The sequence below is a fragment of the Sceloporus occidentalis genome, unplaced genomic scaffold (genome assembly GCF_023333645.1).
Source record: "Sceloporus occidentalis isolate IW3139 unplaced genomic scaffold, rSceOcc1.0.p SCAF_13, whole genome shotgun sequence".
Taxonomy (NCBI): Eukaryota; Metazoa; Chordata; class Lepidosauria; order Squamata; family Phrynosomatidae; genus Sceloporus; species Sceloporus occidentalis.
The window spans coordinates 19,900,072-19,919,794 of NW_028316993.1; the positions used below are offsets into that span (position 1 = coordinate 19,900,072).

General features: G+C 45.0%; 1 protein-coding gene across 1 annotated transcript in view; it reads left to right on the top strand.

The window, feature by feature from the left end:
- The window catches only part of LOC149305152 (digestive cysteine proteinase 2-like), a 51,498-nt gene extending 33,476 nt beyond the window's left edge, over nucleotides 1–18,022 (top strand). Inside the window, exons 5-11 of the mRNA XM_089478715.1 lie at nucleotides 5,842–6,085; nucleotides 9,219–9,414; nucleotides 10,146–10,339; nucleotides 11,286–11,377; nucleotides 12,580–12,741; nucleotides 13,351–13,540; nucleotides 17,650–18,022. Of these exons, the coding sequence (XP_089334841.1) occupies nucleotides 5,842–6,085; nucleotides 9,219–9,414; nucleotides 10,146–10,339; nucleotides 11,286–11,377; nucleotides 12,580–12,741; nucleotides 13,351–13,540; nucleotides 17,650–17,837 (1,266 nt within the window). The 3' untranslated portion in view covers nucleotides 17,838–18,022. The remainder of the gene's footprint in view (nucleotides 1–5,841; nucleotides 6,086–9,218; nucleotides 9,415–10,145; nucleotides 10,340–11,285; nucleotides 11,378–12,579; nucleotides 12,742–13,350; nucleotides 13,541–17,649) is intronic.
- Nucleotides 18,023–19,723: the final 1,701 nt, after the last annotated feature.

The window sequence follows — 19,723 nt, forward strand, 5'->3', positions numbered from 1 at the left end:
CAGGCCGAAAGAGGAAATTTCCCAACTTCTGCTTAGAGAGCTACAGCAACAGAAGCATTTGGACAGATCATCAGGCAGTTTGGCTGGTTCCTCCTTGCTTCCTGATTCAGCTACTTCTTTTGCATGGCAAAGCTGCTCTTGCCTGTGCCAAGTCTCTAGTAAGCATGTAAAATAGGCTGCGCCCAGATGCCTTGCCCTGATAAGAATGGAAAATCACTGTACAGTGTGGCATTTATCAAACAAAAAAAGTTTGATGTCAAGCTTTTCTTTGTTTGTTTGTTTGTTTGTTTGTTTGTTTGTTTGTTTTACTGACACCAAACCAGTGTGGCACATGCATTCTTTTTTTCCTCTCATTGTCAGAGAATTTGGCTAGTGGGAAGGCCAAGGTGAAACCCCAGAGCCCAAAAGAGATTCAGAATGTACATACTGCATGGCTGGCCCTGGCATTAGACAAAGGCAGGCAGTTTCCTCAAGCATTCAGACTACAATTTCGGCCAGTGAGGAAGAGAATAGGCTGGTGCAGCGTCATCAGGGGCTAGCCTGAAGATAGAGCGCCCTCCCTCCATAACTGTCATCTTTCGGTCTGTGAGGGAGAGAATAAGTTGGCCCAGCGTCATCAGGGACTAGCCTGAAGATAGAGCGCCCTCCCTCCATAACTGTCATCTTTCGGCCTGTGAGGGAGAGAATAGGCTGGCCCAGAGTCATCAGGGGCTAGCCTGAAGATAGAGCGCCCTCCCTCCATAACTGTCATCTTTCGGTCTGTGAGGGAGAGAATAAGTTGGCCCAGCGTCATCAGGGACTAGCCTGAAGATAGAGCGCCCTCCCTCCATAACTGTCATCTTTCGGCCTGTGAGGGAGAGAATAGGCTGGCCCAGAGTCATCAGGGGCTAGCCTGAAGATAGAGCGCCCTCCCTCCATAACTGTCATCTTTCGGTCTGTGAGGGAGAGAATAAGTTGGCCCAGCGTCATCAGGGACTAGCCTGAAGATAGAGCGCCCTCCCTCCATAACTGTCATCTTTCGGCCTGTGAGGGAGAGAATAGGCTGGCCCAGAGTCATCAGGGGCTAGCCTGAAGATAGAGGCTCCTCCCTCCATAACTGTTATCTTTCGGCCGGTGAGGGAGAGAACAGGATGGCCTAGCGTCATCAGGGGCTAGCCTGAAGATAGAGCGCCCTCCCTCCATAACTGTCATCTTTTGGTCTCTGAGGGAGAGAATAGGCTGGCCCAGCGTCATCAGGGGCTAGCCTGAAGATAGAGCGCCTTCCCTCCATAACTGTCATCTTTCGGCCTGTGAGGGAGAGAATAGGCTGGCCCACCAGGGCTAGCCTGAAGAAGAAGAGCCCTCCCTCCGCTCCATCTGCCTTGGTCCAGGCCTCAGAGGGAGAGAAGAATGCTGGACCTGATCCCCTCCCCCCTCACCATTCCCTTCTCCTTTTGTGTCGTGTCTTTTAGATTGTAAGCCTGAGGGCAGGGAACTGTCTATTATCCCCTCTGTTGTAAACTGCTCGGATTCCCAGTGATTGGGCGGTATATAAATAAAACCTATTATTATTATGATTACAATTTACCCTGGATCAGGAATCGATTCTTCCACATGAAGTTCATATTTGCTCAGAATCTGTCACAATCCATTTCGAAGCATGCACCAGAGTTCCGCTGCAAATGCCCCTTAGCCCGGGACATTCAAAATTGGGTTAAAAGCCGTTCCTTTTGAAAAAAACCAGGTTCTGCTGAATATGAACTTGCCCCTGATCATGATTGGGTCAAGTTCAGGGGAGGGATTTAGGTCAGAGGGTGGGCAGAGGGCAGAGCATTCCCTCCCTCATCGGAGGAGGAGGAGGATGAAAGAGCCGAAGGGAAAAGGGGAATCTGACAGGAGGCAGGGTGACAGGAGGCAAAAAGGGGAAATCGGGGTGACAGGGGCTCAGAGGGCAGTCAGAGGGAGGGTGGGGGGACTGGAGAAAGTGATGGAGGAGGAGGAGGAGGAGGAGGAGGAGGGAGCTGCGGGAAGAAGGGGGCCATGGAGGGCATTCTATAACAGAGCAGGAGGAGGAGGATGAAGGAGCCGGGGGGGGGGAGGGTCAATTCAGGACAGCTCAGAGGGAGGGGAGGGTTGGAAGGAAGGAGGAGGAGGAGGGTTGCCAAGGGAAATTGGGCGCGGAGCCAAGCCGGAGGAGGGATGAAGGGAAATCAGGCTGAGGAAGGAGCACTTCTCTCTTTTTATTTTTTATTTTTGACAATCTATGCACATGGTTTTTTGGGTGACATAGAATGTGTGTGTGCTTACTTGTGCTACTTTCATTTGCTCTTGCTCCTGGAACTTAAGAGCCTTTATTATTATTATTATTATTATTATTAGTGTTATATGTGATTGCTACAGTCAGAATGCCTGTGCTGCATTTCCCTTTTATTCCCAACTGATTCCATGGGTCTATTTTAGTTGGAACTGACAGGTCACACTCTCTCAGCCTCAGTGGAAGGCAATGGCAAACCTCCTCTGAAGAGAATGTAAGCAGGAGGAAAAGGGTCAGTTCAGGTCAGGTCAGATGCAGGGCATGAACGGAGCTTGCCCCAGGCACCTCCCCCCCCTTTTTATTTTTGTAAATTATTTTTGACAAAAAATGTGCATGTTTTTTAGCTTCAGGTAGTAGATATATATTAGATATATAGATAGATAGAATGTGGCTAGCAGCTTGTTCACTTTCCCTTTCATTTCCTCGCTTCCAGCAAAGGGGAAATGTTGCAAAGAGTAATTTGCAAAAAAACCTTTTTTTCCTTTACGAATGAATGCTGCAATCCAAATGTTACAATATTTCTCTTTCCAATTTGGCAAATTGATACACAGAATGCTTTTGCTACTGTCTCTAAGGAATTCAGGAGTAGCCTAAAGAATTCATGGCATGGCATCCTTTTCTGGCATTTCAGAGGTGATGAATTTATTATAATTATTATTATTATTATTATTATTATTATTATTATTATTGTGTATGAGGCATTCTGGGGTGGCAAGGAGGGGGGATACAGGATGCAGAGATGGCATTAGCTTGCATTTGGGGGTTGAAAATGGGGCCAAGGGCAGATCATAACCTGCACTGACCCAAATGCCCACAACACACACACACAAGAGGTTTTTAATTTGACAGAATCTGCGCATTCTGGTGCCTGGCTCTTTAAAAAAAAAGGAGGGGGGAAACACACTTCCGATGCCCCAATGAGTGCTGCAAACGTCACCTTTGACAATCGCGGAACTAAATTTGATTGACAGCCAGGCACCTTCATGTTAAACCCAATTTCTCTAAGAGGGCATTCGGGTTAAAATGCCCCTGATGTGTAGTGGGCACTTGCTTACAGAGAGATTCGGGATGGGGTCCCCCTGAATGTGCCCAGTTCCTTCCAGGGCAAAAGTGCCAGTGAGAATGGGGCCTAAGGCTTCCATCCCAGCTTGTTGGGGGCCCTTGGTTTACAGATTCCAGCTGAGCTGGAAAGTGCCCCAAGGGTCATCTGGTGCTGCCAGTGCAGGAATCCACAGCTAAAGCATCTTGACCGAAGCAGGGTGACCACAGAACCTTCTTTTCCAGGACATGTCCTACATTTCAACCTTCTGTCTGGGGTCCAGAAAGACTTCCAAAATGTCCTCTATTTTGAGCCTTAAAACCTGTTCTTGTGTCATCCAGTGCCCCAGAAAGCAAGCAGGAGGTAGCTCAATAGATTTATCACTGCTGCTAAGGGGTTGTTAGTTTTGGCCAAACATGACCAAAATGTTTAGCCTGCAACGATGCACCCGAATGACTACAGAAAAGCTGTTGCTTGCATCCAAGAAGCGATGGAAAAGATGAGGAAACAAAAAGATTGCAAACTATGGAAACACTCATTTGAGTAGCATGATCCCAGGGTATGGGGAAAGGGAAAGCAGTGACATGTCACTGACCATGTAGAGGTTTTGTATATGTGTGTGTGTATTTTTTTCTGATGGAGATGTGGAAAGGAAGGAGGATCTGAGTTGCTGAAGCAGATCAGTGGCACCAAGATGAAGGGGGAGAATTGTGTGATTTGGGTTGAGCAAGAAGCAAAAAGGATGAGAGAGTAAATGGAAAAACTATAAATGAAATTTAAATGTAATTTAAATTTAAATGTAGATTCAGTTGAGGATATGTTTCTAGTAAAGTACATTTTTTTAGCAAGCCGACAAGGAATTTGAATATTGCAAGCCAACAAGGAATTTGAATGAAGGTAGGCTCATCAGAAAAATATGTCTGGATACATAATAAAATACAGTATATGTAATGCAATTGTAACTAAACCACATGAAATTAATTTCTATTTATATTAGTCACTAATACAAATAGAAATTTATTTTATATTACTAATTAGTCTTTTTAGCTTTCATTTGGTAATGTGTTACATTTTGTGGTAACTTGTAATTTTGTAACTTTGTGGTTATGATATCTGGTTATGCTGGACAGAGGGCCTTTCCACTCCATAGTTGAATAGGAAAACGGTTGGACATTGTCTTTGCTGTTCCTTTGTTTGAGAGCACCCCAATCCCAAAGGTTCTTTATGAGAGAGACCTCTCTTCCCCAAAATCCAAAAGTGATTTTGGTGCAGAGCCTGAAAAAAATTACATTTTTTGGCCATAACTTTCAGAATCTTCCAGCTAGCGACTATGCTAGCTGGGTCCTCTGTGAACTGTTTTCCTCAAAAAGTAATATTTTCATGTGCCAAATGGGTGCAAATGTGTGTGTTCATGCAGAGCTTTTACCAGGACACCTGGTTCTGGCCAGTTCCCTGTATGAATTTAATGTGCGCTTTTAGAATATGATCCTAAAATCTCTGCATTACATTTGGGGTGCTTAGCAGACCTTCTCTGAGAAGATGAGGAAATGAAGCAAACAGCAAACAGCTACCTAAAGTGAGAAGATCTGATCATAACTAACACATATTGGGGGGATTTGTGGGGAAGGTAGTGCACACACTTGGAGTGTCAAATGTCCCACCTCCAATTCCCTGCATCTGTAGATGTTTTTTTTTTTTTTAAATAATAATCAAAAGCTAGCTGATATTGGGGCAAGTTCTTTGCCTGAAAATATAATTTCCCATTAGACTAGACCATCCTTCCTCACCCTAGTACCCCCTAGATCAGACCTGCATAACTTGGTGGTAGAAAAGAGCCAAAATTAAAATAGGTTAACTTTTTTGGGCCGCAGATAGGTTTTAATTAAAAGTTAATTAATTTATTTATTAATATTAATATTCCATCCTCATCTACCTGGCCCTTTCCTCAAGAGAAAGCCGAGCAGCAGAGGAACATTGCAAGTGTTAACCCATCTTCATCCTCCACCTTGCCTACTCCTCAGGAGAAAGCCAAGCAGCAGAGGAGCCTTGAAGGACAAGTATTTGTCTATCCTCCTCCTCCTCTGTCTGGCTTCCTCCTCAGGAGAAAGCTGGATGGTGGAGAAGCCTTGTATGGCAAGCATTTGCCCATCCTCCTCCTCCTCTGCTGCCTGGCCCTTTCCTCAGGAGAAGGCCAAGCAGTGGAGGAGCCTTGAAAGCATCCCACATCCTTGTGGGTCACCCAAAATCCTCTGAAGGGCCACATGCGCCCCCTGGGCCGTATGTTGTGCAGGTCTTCCCTAGATATATTGGAGTACAACCCCCCAGGATAAGCTCTGCCTTTGCAAACTGGCAGATAGTAATAGGTGCTATAGAGCAACACAACTGGAGGACACCAGATGAAGGTTGGAATAGGTGATGGTTGCTTAGACAGACAAATAATCCAACCTGTTTGATACAACCACTTCGTCTGTTCCTATTTTCATGGCAATTGTTTCTGCTGCCTTTCCAGCCTATAAGGGAAGAGTACTACAAAGGCCAGTATTGCACTGTCTGGCAGAACATTTCCTATTGGGGCCACAAGAAGAATATCTACACCATGTGGGTAACCAACACAAGCTGTGGTGTGTCGCCTGTACACTACGAGATGAAGGGCTACAACACTTTGCTGGGGTCCCATTACGACAAGTACGAGATAGATTACAGTGACTTTTCCAACAGCTTCCCATCTTCCGTCTTTGTCCTGAAGCCTAATGGTGAGTAACAAATGTTTGAATTATACTTTTAGACAAGAAAACTATTAGCTCAAATCAAAGACCTAGTCCAACATTCACTTCCCATAGGGAACCACCAAAGCTTAGGGCCAGATCCACACTAGTAAAATAAAATAAGAGTCCATACCAACCTTGATTCTGGTTCTGTTGGAACACATGGTGTTGGCAATTTTTATTAGTTCAGTGTATGTATGCATGTAGGTCTTAGATAGTCAAAGGGATCCCTCCATTTCAGAAGCCCTGCTAGCCTTTTTTGAATATGACATTTTAGCAGGTGTGTGTGTTACATTCCATTGAATATTTATATCTGGGGTGGATAAAGACAGGGGGAGCGGAGAAGGAGAATATCAAAATAGAGGTGAGCTCACACGGGAGAATTCCAGTTCTTCAGATAACTGGACCTACTATGTGGCATATGTAGTCATCATGACTAGTAGCCATTCATTCATCTGACCCCTTTTAAGGACATCCAAGCTGGAGACTGTGGCTAGCTACATTTCTTGCCGACAAAATCTGTAGCTGAACTATGTGTAATATGTGAGGAAGTACTTCATTTAATTTCTCCCGCATCTCCCACAATCAAGCTTTGTTTGATAATTCAGACTATATTTGGGCAAGAAAGGGAGAGATATTTTTCCTCTCTTTATTGGTTTCAACACTATGCATAATTTTATATACTAAGCAATAGGATGGCTTTGGATCACCTGTTCCAGCCATTTTCAGCTTCAGATATAGGGCAATTAGACAGTTTTTGGTGTCATAACCATCTGTTACAGGCTGAACACTGTATTTTGTGTATATGCCTGAATACTTTGTAGACACCAGATCCTATCTGAGCTTGGAAGCTGAGCAGAGTCAGCTCTGGGATGGGAGGCCACCCATGAATACCAGATGCTGTACACTATATTTAAGAAGAAGTAACTGGCAAAACCACCTCTGAGTATTTCCTACCTAAGAAAATCCTGTGAAATGCATAAGGTTATTATAAGACAACCTGAAGGCACATATACACACATACTTTGCAAATTTCAGGATTGAAGGGGGTAACAGACCACTGCTCATGTGAAGGCAATTGTGTGCTGCTTAAAAAATAAACAGTTTAAGTTTGATAAAGAGATGTACCTGGGTAAAGAGACCATGAAGGAGTACTGCTAGCTAGATGAAATGTACAAAAAAGATAACAACATAAGCAAGACAGACATTGCATAGCTGGAAAGGTACAGCGATGATATATATACATATGTATGTATGTATGTGTATATGTGTGCATATGTCTATATATATGTATACATATACACATACATATACATATGTACAGCCTTTGTAAATTAGTGGCCACTGATTCTTGGCTGAAACAAGATGAACTATGGTAATTGGCCAAGGAAAAATAAAAGAAGGGAGGAAGAAGGGAAGAAAAGGGGGGGGGGGGACAAGGAAGGAAGGAAGGAAGGAAGGAAGGAAGGAAGGAAAAGCAGAAATCAGTGGAGTGTATAAAAGCAGGTTTCCAAGAGACAGAGGCAAGCAATTTGCCATCACTTCAACTGACTGCACATACAGCTGTTTTTAAAATGCTGTTCCTAGGCTAAGTACCATACTCTTAATTTGCTGGTAAAGGGAAAAGAGAGGGAGGGAAAGATCCCTCTCTGTAGATAGTATGCCAAGTTATGTTAAGTATATTTATTATATGATAGATAAATGCCTGTTTGAAGTATACAGAATTCCTTCAGATGAATATGTTATACCATTGTGAAAGATATTGGATTCCTTACCAATATAAATCTATATGGTTGCCTCTTAATGGTGTTTCTAAAGATGAATATGATGTCCCAGTATGATATAAGATGGTTTGATCCCTTACATACATAGAATGATCTATGAATGTGCCTGGACAAAGAAGTCTGTGTTATAGGTGATCTTCCTGAAATGCAATTGATTATTTCAGTGAAATAGCCTAAATATGTACCCCCATGATAAATATTCTGAAAATCCAGGGTTCAAGATTATGTACTGGAAATGTCGATATTTGCATTCATATTTGGACAATATCATTGTTCATGAATTTGGAAGCATAACTAACCAAGTAAATGGACTTGAAGGAACTCCAAATAGATACAAACCAACTGACAAATGGCAGCAGATATACAGATCCCTTACAGAGAAGTAGAAGTGGAGGAACTCCACTTGGCATCTAATCCACAATAATAGGCTTAAGACAAATCAGGCCACCACTTCCACCACTGCATATTATAGGTGTTAGACTATGCCTGTTTCACCTCAAAAATTGAAATAATATCCTCAGAGGCATTCTGAGGACTAGTATGGAGTCTCCACTAGTGCTATGGGGGAAAACACCTTGTTATGGAGTTTATGTGTGCTGATTTACTGCATTTGAACCCTCACAGGAAACTTCATATAGCTCATATAGCTCCTCTTTTAGGCACAGATAAAATACTTACCATGCATAAAGTACTATGTTCACTTTACGTAATATGAGTTTCAGAACCCAAATTCATAACAGGCCAAAGGGAAGGCAGATCAGAAAACCCATGAAAGGCAAAGGAGTTCATAAATCATATAGTTCCATCTTTTTCTAAGGAAGTTGTGCCATCAGGCCTTTTCTTGCACAATACATGAAAATGTGCCCCATTCACATTGCATAATCTCCCTACAAGTCCACTTGGCTTGTTCACTGAGATAGTATCATATCTGTGTACAGCATTGTGGAAAAGAGTGAAGGTTCCTCACCCTTGGTGCAAAAAAAATGATATAACCCTGCAGATGTGGTTGGGCTGCAGCTCTTAGAAGCTCTAGACAGCTTAGCCAGTGGTGAGGAATGCTAGGAGTTGCAGTCCACCAATATCTGGAGGGCTACATGATTCCTACCCCAGTCTAGGAAATACAGGACACATTTTGTGATACATAAGTGTTATTTACCTTCCAGTGCCTCTCCATACCCTGGCACCTGCTATAGCTCTGCCAAATGAAACAGCCAGTCCTAATGATCCTTCAGATTCCCTGGTCCCAGGCTACTTGTATGGACTTGGGAAAGCAGATGCCACATTTTAACAGCTCACATGACTTTCCACCCTCCCCATTCTGTGTCCTCTCTCCTTAGAAACAAAAATATGCGATCAATTGCCAGGGGACTCTGCAGAGCACCACATCATGGCAAATCCCATGGCAGATTTTGTTGGAGGACAGGAGGATCGGGCTCACCGGCTGTTCCACCATTACAGAAAACGGTTTGGAAAGTCCTATGACAATGAGCATGAAATGGAACACAGGAAGCACACCTTCACCCACAATATGAGGTACGGGGACACTTTTGTTGACTTGCACATCCCATCTTCTTCCTCCATAAGGCTGGATATGTAGTTTATTGGGAAGAATGGATACTCTGCACATACTTATATGCAGTATTTCATCTCTATTATTTAATTAAATGTCCTAGCCTGGACTCAGTCCTGCCATTTAACAGATTCTAACTTATGACTCCCCAAATATTTTGGCCTTCAATTTCCAACCATTGTGAGAATTGTAGTCTAGCACTTAAGGGAAGACAAAGGTTCTCCATCCCTATTATTTTAAGGTTTAGCTTTCACCAAAATTAAGACCTTTGTTGCATACATCTTACATAAAGTTGTAGCCCTTCTATGTGGTTGCTTCCCTAATATGACTTGCCACTGGAGAGCTGGGAGAGGGAACATAGAAGTTCCAATTACATTGGGTTCTCCTCCAACCCACATCCACTCCACTCTCCATCAAGGAAGCAAAGGTTGGGAAAGGAGGGGAGATGAAAGTTGGGATTTGGAAGAGGAGGGAGACTTGACATCTTCATCTGAGTTGATGGAGCTTTACAGTACCTCATCCTGTTTGCAGATCTGTTAAGCATCAAAGTTACAGTAGCCCTCTCCCAGACCCAGTCTGGCAACCCTACTTGGGATAGAGAAAACTGACTGTCGAAAGCTATTGAGGAAAACTATTGGGAGATGTTTGCTGCCCAAGCTGTTTCTTGTACAACAGCCTTTTATTTTTGTTCTAGGTTTGTGCACTCCAAGAACCGAGCTAACCTCCCTTTCAAACTGGCCCTGAACCACTTGGCTGACTTCACCCAGGAGGAGATGGCTGTGATGCGGGGGAAGCTCAAGAGCACTGCACGGAACAATGGCCTGCCTTTCCCTGAGGAGCTCTTTGTTGGTCTCATCCTTCCAGAGAGCTTGGATTGGCGACTCTATGGTGAGTGACGCTGGCTGCCAATCCCATTTGGACAGGGGCAAAATGGTCATTTTACGTGCACTTTTTCAAACTATGGAGTTTATGGGATCACATGCGAAAATGGAATTTAAAGTGAAAAACCCCTGCAAAAGCAGATTACCAGACGGCGTCTGGGTTAACCCAACATTAACCTGGACAGAAAGTAGAAAAGACTTGCAAAAGCACAATTAATTTTCAGACGACGTCACTGTTAAGGTGCATTAACGCGACATTAACCTGGCTAAAAAGTAGACAAAACGTGATTCTTTTTACTTCCGTAAAATCCTGAAAGTAAAAAGAATCACATTTTGTCAACTTTCTAGCCAGTTCAATGTTGTGTTATCCCCAATGTCTCTGAAAATCAGTCACACTTTTGCATGTTTTCTTAGGTTTTGGGCCACAAGGGCCATCCAGCCCAACCCCCTGCCATGCAGGAAATCTCATATCACCTCTGTCTCTGGTCATAGAATCATAAAGTCAGAAGAGACCACAAGGGCCATCCAGTTCAATCCCATCCAGCTTCTGTTTAAAAACCTCCAAAGAAGGAGGCTCCACCACACTTCAAGGCAGTATGTTCCACTATCAAACAGCTCTTACTATTAGGAAGTTCCAGTTTGGAATCCAGAACTCTTTGTAGGATCTAAGCTCCTCTGCAGATTAAGTTTTAAGATGAGCCGTGTTACAAAAGTGTAGGCTGATGGTGGTGGTGACAATGGAAGTGTCCAAACTGTGGCTCAAACTGGATGTTAAGAGGATTGTGTATAAACCATCTTTTCCATCCTGTACCCATTATTAACGCAGTGCAAGATAGTAGGTGAAAAAAATCATAAGCTGTTACACACATTTTTCATCTGTTAAGGAAATACCTCTGCATCAAATCTAATAAGGCATCATCTAGTTTGACCCTGTGTATTTCTTATCTTTCCAGGTGCTGTGACTCCAGTCAAGGACCAGGCTGTGTGTGGTTCCTGTTGGAGCTTTTCTAGTACTGGAGCACTTGAAGGGGCTCTATTCCTCAAGGTAAGAGCTTGTCCATCTCTTCTTTTTGACTTAACTGAAAAGTACTTGGTAACAGGAACCCTTTTGTCAAGGGGTTCACACCAGCAAAAGTTTTAACAACAGTCACAAACTGATGTACAGTTGGGGTTCCTCAGAAATTTTATACAGTGGACCCTTGTTACCTTTTGGGGTTGGTTCTAGCACCTCCCGTGGATAACAAAATCCATGGATACTCAAGTCACATTAAATACAATGGCAAAATCAAGGTTTGCTATTTGGAATTTATATATTTTTATGAATATTTTCAAGCTGTGGATGCTTGAATCCATGGATAAAAAAATCTGTGGATAAGGAGTGGATAAGGATACTAAGGATAAGGAGATAATTGCACAAGTTTTGACCTCTTTGACTTCTAGTTACAGAGACCACTGGATTTCCTATTTTAATTCGCATGTTACTCCTCATCTTTCTCTGATATATAGTTAAGGGCAACATACACAGGCATTTCAGGGCATTTCCCATGTGGCAATACACAGTGTGGAGCAGCATTGTAGTTTTGTGAACTGACATTTGAGAGAGCTAGTTTCTAGAATCTCTCTCTCCCTTCCCCACTTCTCCATCTGATAGGTTGGTTGTGAGGTTCAAGTGCAGAGGAGGGGAGCCATATGTTTTGTCTCAGAAGCATAGTTGAAAGGGACTCCAACCTCATGTCACTCAGGATCAAACAAAAGGTGCAATTCAGGTTGAACATATCTGATCCAAAGTCCAAAAGGCTCAAAAGTCCAAAACTTTTTGAGCAGTGATATGATGCTACAAGTGAAAAATTCCACACCTGGCTTCATGTGACAGGTCTCAGATTCTGAAGTCATTATATATAATATGATGTAGCACAGCAGTGGAGGCAGCAATAAGCCTATGGGAAGCTCATCTACTTCTACCTTTGAGGCAGTGGCTACGGTGCTCCTGCTCATTCATTCAAAAAGTGGAAAAAAGCGCCTGGTGGTCACCCCAAAGGTGGGGAAACCTAAAGAATATGTACCTGGTAACCAGAGCTTGCCAATACCTCCACTGCTGCCCTGGGATTTTTCTTTTATGGGAGTCTTTTTATGTGTGGTTTTCTGATGCTTCCAGTTTAGTACTGTTAGACCAAACTAGTAGTAGTTCTCTGCCTTCCCCAGGATATGCAGCCAAGTCTGATGTTTTCTTCTCCTCCATTTCCCCAGACTGGACAGCTCATCCCACTCTCTCAGCAAATCCTCATTGACTGCTCTTGGGGTTTTGGGAACTATGCATGTGATGGTGGTGAAGAATGGCAAGCATTTGAATGGGTCCTGAAGCATGGTGGCATTGCCAGCACAGAGTCTTATGGGCCATACAAAGGCCAAGTGAGTAGCAGAAATATATCTGATAGGGCATTTTAGGCATGGGTAACCTCAGATTCATGGATCAAATCTGACCTTCTTAGCATCCTATTCTGACCCCTGGGTCTCCCAGATGGCCACACTCCTGACTCATGGTACCACTCTCAGTAGGCTTCCTAGCTACAGTATTTTACCTTTCCATCATCATTCTAAAAGGTTGAAATGCAATCTAAAATATGGTAGTATGTTCCTACCCTTTTGCATTTTGTCTCCCATCCCACTGGAATGCCTCATCTGCAAACTTTTCTGAAGTTGAATTCCATCCTTGTATTGGAATTCTTGCCTTGGGGGTATCAAATGCCACCAAATGAGAGTACCTGTGTGAAGAGAGATGGTGGGGGTCAAGATATGTTCTTAAATGGTGATACAGATGATCTGCACATTGGCATCTAGTTGTCCAAGAGATCTTTATGTTGGTATTATAGAAGTTGTAGTCCAGCAGATTTGGTGGGTACCAGCTTGAAGAAAATTGGTTTAAGCATTCCCTGACTGGTGATAGTAGAAAATGAAATCAGGAGTGAAATCTTGAAACTTCATTTTGTACATACTTATCTTTTCTTGGTATCTTCTCAGAATGGCTACTGTCACAGCAACAAGACACATCTCGTGGGCAGACTCTCTGGTTATGTGAATGTTACTTCTGGGAACATAACAGCACTGAAGGCTGCTATCTACAAGCATGGCCCTGTATCTGTCAGCATTGATGCCTCCCACAGAACATTCTCCTTCTACTCCAACGGTGTTTACTATGAGCCCAAATGTAGTAAGTCACATTGTGCCACACACCATGTGGAAAATTGTGAATTGAGGAGGGTGCACTTTTAGGTGGATCTGTTTCTCAAGAACTACTCTAGACTGTAATTCTGTTTTCTATAAGTCTCATCAAATTAATAGGCCTTATTTCCATGTAACATGCAGAACATTGCTCTGTCAGCCTGCTTAATAAGATGGGGCAGGAAGAATCTTTCATCTTCTAAATGTTTTGGATAATCTCCTGCCCTTCTTTAAAGAATACTCAACTGGGTTAACTCAGGTAGGAGGCTGAGAATCTTGAGAATTTTAGCCTGCCTAGTAATCTGCATGGTTATGTAAAGTATTGGGTTGGCCAAGTGTGCAGTATGGATATTACTGTTAAAATGATCTGATGTAACCCTGCCTTCTTATTTGCCTACCTCATTGATCCATACAGCCCAGTTTTACACATGTCCCCGTTTTACAGAGGGAATGTATGTGTGGGGGGTGGGGGGGGGGTGAGAGGGGGAGGGAGGGAAAGAGAAGGGGGAGAGAGAGAGAATGAGCCCCAGTGAATTCTCTATTTCTGGTCCATCTCTAGAACTATAACTCACAAACTGATATCACTCAAGAGGTATGCACTCCCACTTGGAGGGAATATCTTTGAATACCTGAGCTTTCAAATTGCAGGCTTTCTGTTCATGATACTCCCAGCCCAGCTCAACCAAAAGTATTGTATTAATGTGTGTGTGTGTGTGTGTGTGTGTGTGCGCGCGTGCGCGCGCCTATCAACATATGATGATCCCATGACTTTCACGGGGTTTTCTTAGGTAGGAAACGGGGTTTTCCTTCCTCCCTTCCTCCGAAATATAGCCTACAGCACCTGCATTTGTTGGCAGTCTCCCATCAAAGTACTAACCAGGGCTGACCCTGCCTAGCTTCCAAGGTTGGACAAGATCTGGTGCCTTTAGGCATTTAGGCCCCCTCCTCACCTTAATGCAGGACATTTCTGCAGCTTACTTTCCTGTTGTTATTATTGTTAGCTGCCCTTAAGCTATCCCCAACTCATGGTGACCCTGTGGGTGAGACACCTCCAAGACTTTCTGTGTTCCATTGCTCTGCTTAGGTCCTGTAAATTCAGACCCGTGACCTTCCTAATCGAGTCTAGCCATCTGGCACATGGTCTTCCTCTCTTCCTGCTGTCTTCCACTTTTCCCAGCATCATTGCCTTTTCTAAAGTCTTTCCTTCTCGTGGTGTGTCCAAAGTACAGCAACGTCAATTTAGTCATCCTGGCTTCCAGGGAGAGTTTGGGCTTTATCTGTTCTATGACCCATTTGTTCATCTTTTTGGCCTTCCATGGGATCCTCAGCACTCCTGGCCTTTTAAGAGTCTCCTATCCCCTCCAATAGGCACAGGCATGACATGACTGGGTCCAAATTGCCTACATTAGGAACAGAAGAGCCAAGCTGGATTTGACCAAGAGCACATCTACTTTAGTCCAGCATCCTGGACTAGACACTTCCAGTAAGGCCACAGGTTGGGCATTAAGGCACCATGGTGTTTTATCTCATATCAACTGATATTCATTGGCACACCACATAGAGCCTACTCATGGCTCACAGGATTTCTTCTCCAAGTACCACTGGCACATAATGTTGCAATAAGAGGTGACTTAAGGCTTCCCTGTTTTGGCCCCTCAGTTGTGGTGGAACACCCTGTCCATGGAAGAGTAACTGGCACCAACATCACATTATTTTCAGCTCTAGGTCAAAACTTGTTATTAAGCTGGTAGATACAAGCTGACTAAAGTGTTATGTATTTCCTCACTTTTGTGCTGCATGTATTATATTTCGATGAAAGTTACTTTCATGGAGTATATAGTGAGTGGGGTTTTAGGAGTTGTACACAAAGAAATAACTTTTCCAGGCTCTGGAAAGAATGCCCCTAAATAGAAAATCTATATCAGGGGTAGGCAACCTTTTTGAGCCGGGGGCCAGGTTGCTGTCCCTCAGACAACTGGGGGGCCAAAGCTGGGGGATGGAGCTTCCACTCCCCGGGGGCGGGGCTGTGTGCTGGGGGGCAGGGCCTCCACCCTTCGAGGCGGAGCTTCCACCATCCGGGGGCAGAGCTTCCACCCCGGGGCGGAGCTTCCACCCCCAGGGGCCAGGCCACCTCCTCTTTGCCGGCCCCTGACGGCGCCCCAGGCCCTGTCAAAGGCTGGGAAAGAGCCGGCGGGGACCGCCAGCGCTGGAGGCCTCCCCATCTTTGCCAGCCCCTGACGCCAGAGGCCCGCTGCCGCCGCCGGAGCCCTCCTGGAGGGCCCCTGCGACGGCAACGGGCCTCCCAGGGGCCCGCTGCCACCACCGGAGCCCTCCTGGAGGGCCCCAGCGACGGCAACAGGCCTCCCAGGGGCCCGCTGCCGCCGTCGGAGCCCTCCTGGAGGGCCCGAGTGAAGGCAACGGGCCTCCCAGAGGCCCGCTGCCGCCGCCGGAGCCCTCCTAGAGGACCCCAGCGACGGCAACTGGCCTCCCAGGGGCCCGCTGCTGCCGTTGGAGCCCTCCTGGAGGGCCCCTGCAACGGCAACTGGCCTCCCAGAGGCCCGCTGCTGCCGTGGGAGCCCTCCTGGAGGGTCCCAGGAAGGCAACGGGCCTCTGGGAGGCTCGCTGATGTTGCAGGAGCCCTCCTGGAGGGCCCCAGCGATGGCAACTGGCCTCCCAGGGGCCCGCTTCCACCGTTGGAGCCCTCCTGAAGGGCCCCAGCGATGGCAGCTGGTCTCCCAGGGGCCCGCTGCTGCCGTCGGAGCCCTCCTGGAGGGCCCCAGCGACAGCAACTGGCCTCCCAGGGGCTCGCTGCTGCCATCAGAGCCCTCCTGGAGGGCCCCAGCGATGGCAACGGGCCTCCCAGAGGCCCGCTGCAGCCGTCGGAGCCCTGGGCGCCGCCATTTTGGGGGGAAAATGGCGGCGAAATCTCGTGCGACCTTCCCTGAGGTCGCGCGAGATTTTGCCGCCATTTCCCCCCCAAAATGGCGGCGCCCAGAGCGGGGAAAAGCCGCAACCGGAGGCGGCGGCGGCGGCAGGAGGAGCCAGGGGCCAGCTCAAAGGCCTCCACGGGCCACATCCGGCCCGCGGGCTGGAGGTTGCCGATCCCTGATCTATATGAACATCATAGTCAATTATGTGAAGTTGAAGGCTTTCATGGCCAGCATTCATGGTTTTTTGTGGGTTTTTCGGGCTATGTGGCCATGTTCTAGAAAATTCTCTTCCTGACATTTCACCAGCATCTGTGGCTGGCATCTTCAGAGAATGCATTCTCTGACGATGCCAGCCACAGATGTTGGCGAAACATCAGGAAGAAAATTTTCTAGAACATGGCCACATAGCCCGAAAAACCCACAAAAAAACATAGTCAATTATGTTCTTCTATGAATGTTATATATTTAATCCCCCATTTTAAAACTTCCTAAGCCTGTGACTGTTACAGTGCTTCCACAAGTACATTTCATACACTGAGTGACATTTAATACACTGAATCTCCTGCCAGTCAGTTTCATTGGGGAACCTAAACTTTATTGACTTATTTATTCTTTATAAATAAATTACATTTACATCCCATCTTTCCTTCCAGAGTTTAGACCCTCATGCAGTCCACTTTAGTATCACGAGCTAAGTCTGGCTGAAAGAATAACTGGCCTGAGATAGTCAAGAGGGAGACTTGAATCTGGGGCTGCATCCACACTGGAGAAATTACCCGGTTTGGCACTGCTTTAATTGCCTTGTCTCAAGGCTATGGAATTCTGGAAGTTGGAGTTTGTTGTGGGGCCCAGAGTGGAGCTCCCAGAATTCCATAGCCTTGAGACAAGGCAATTAAAGCTGTGCCAAACCGGGTTATTTCTCCAGTGTGGATGCAGCTGGGATCTCTTAAATTCCAGTCCAGTACCCTAACCACTGTGACACATCCTATCTTTGGTATTGTGAGAGAGTGGTGTTCCCTCTAAGGAACGCTATTCTGTGCATGAGACTTTGGATTCACAACCTAAGAAATACACTCAGAAGGTCTAACTGCTTGGCCCCCCTGCCTATGCTAAAGCTTCAGTATGTCCAAAACTGATTCTGATTCTTCTTTTTTAAAATTTCTTCTAGAAAACAAGAAAGGTGAGCTAGATCATGCAGTCCTGGCTGTAGGTTATGGTGTTCTTCAAGGAGAACTTTACTGGCTTATCAAGAATTCCTGGTCCACCTACTGGGGCAACGACGGCTACATCCTTATGTCTATGAAAGACAACAATTGTGGAGTTGCTACTGATGCCACATTCCCACTTATGGCATAATTTCTTTTCACAGAATCAAAATCCTCATGTTTTAATGTTTTAAACTTCCCTAATATATTCATTCATGAATATGTTTGCCTCAGTAATAGGATTAAAACAGACTCAGGGTTTGTTTGTTTTTAAAAATGGAACTATTTTTGTGTTTTCTAGCCTTGTTATATTTTAAGTCTCTTTGTAAAGGCATATTTGATTTGAAAAATGGGTATAAATGAAATTACCAAGTCCATCTTTCTTGACAGTAATGTCAGCTCTTCCTTCTAATATTTCATGGGAATTGTAACTCTCATAATGCTTTCTTCAAAAATATGGAAGCAGGCCCAATCTCTCCTCTTCAGCCCGGTACAAACGGGTGCTTTGTGGTGCCCTGGGGCTGATTTTAGGGCTCAGGTCTGTGGAGCATCTGCATGCTCCCAAACCCTAGTACATAAGAGCGCCACCATCATGGCAGCCTTCCATCCACATGGGGCCTGCCATCATGATGCAAACGTAGTGCAGCACCCGCACGTTGCAGTGCCGCATTTGCCTCATCAACACATGATAGTGCAGCAATGGTGCACTCCTTGCATCCGCCATGCACACCAAAAAGAACCCGCTTTTAGCCAGTTCTTTTCGGTGCGGTGGAAGGCCGCGTGGTTTGGCTGCTGAGGCATCCCTCAGGAGCAAAAATGTGCGCCTCCAGCCTGCCGTTTCGGGGCGGTCTGTCGAGCCCGTTCCTCTCCTATTTGTTTCTTTAAATTGATGAATTGAACCAGCCATGTTTTAGGGGTTATTTTAAAATTACTTCACCAGAATCACTTAAAGGTCTTTGCAAAATGTCTCTGAAATAAATACTGTGGTAGAGCAGATTCCAGAATTTTGGTGGATTCCCTTAAACCAGGATTGAGGAAATATTTGGCATTCCAGCTGTTGATGGTCCACTACTGCCATCATATTTCCCACTTGGCCAAGCTGTCTAGGCCTGATGGCAATTACAATTCAATTGTATCTGGTGAGTTACAGGATCTTCAGCCCTGCCTTTAATTATATACATTTCAAGGAATTCACTATCTTCACACACATATTCCACTCTTTACCTGATCAACTTTCTTTTGTGACTGTAATCAAATGATGACTTTGACCATCAAGCACTAGAATGGGACGTTTCATATCCTGGGTGCTGCAGAATCCAAACAAAATAGACCTACAGTGTAGGCATTCTGTAACTTTTGTGACCTGTAAATAATGACTGGTCTAGCACACATTTGTTTCATAGCATAAATAGTATCACTCTATTCTGCTTTGGTCAGACCTCACCTGAAAAACTGTGTCCAGTTCTGAACACCACAATTCAAGACGGATATTGAGAAGTTGGAGTGTGTCTAGAGGAGGATGACCAAAATAGTGAAGGGTCTGGAAACCATGCCTTATGAAGAGCAGCTTAGAGAACTGGCTATATTTAGCCGGGGAAAGAGAGGGTTAAGAGCTGATATAACAGCCAAGTTTAAATATTTGAAAGGAAGTCTCATTGAAGATGGAGCAAGCTTGTTTTCTGCTGCTCCAGAGAATAGGACACAGACGAATGGATTAAAACTACAGGAAAAGATATTCCACCTCAACATCAGGAAGAACTTCCTGACAGTAAGAGTTTTCACCAGTGCTTTGGAATGTGGTGGAGTCTCTTTCTCTGGAGGGTTTTTAACATATCTGTTAGGAGTGCTTTGACTGTGCATTCCTGCATGGCAAGGGTTGGACTGGATGCTCTTGTGGTCTCTTCCAATTTTATGATTCTATGAAATAATGCAAGTGTAGCTATGGTGCAGTACTAGATTGTCCTCTTGCACAGACAGTCATCTTTCAGGCAGTACTGCCATGCATCCTCCTGTGTGAAATAGTCACTTCAAAACCTC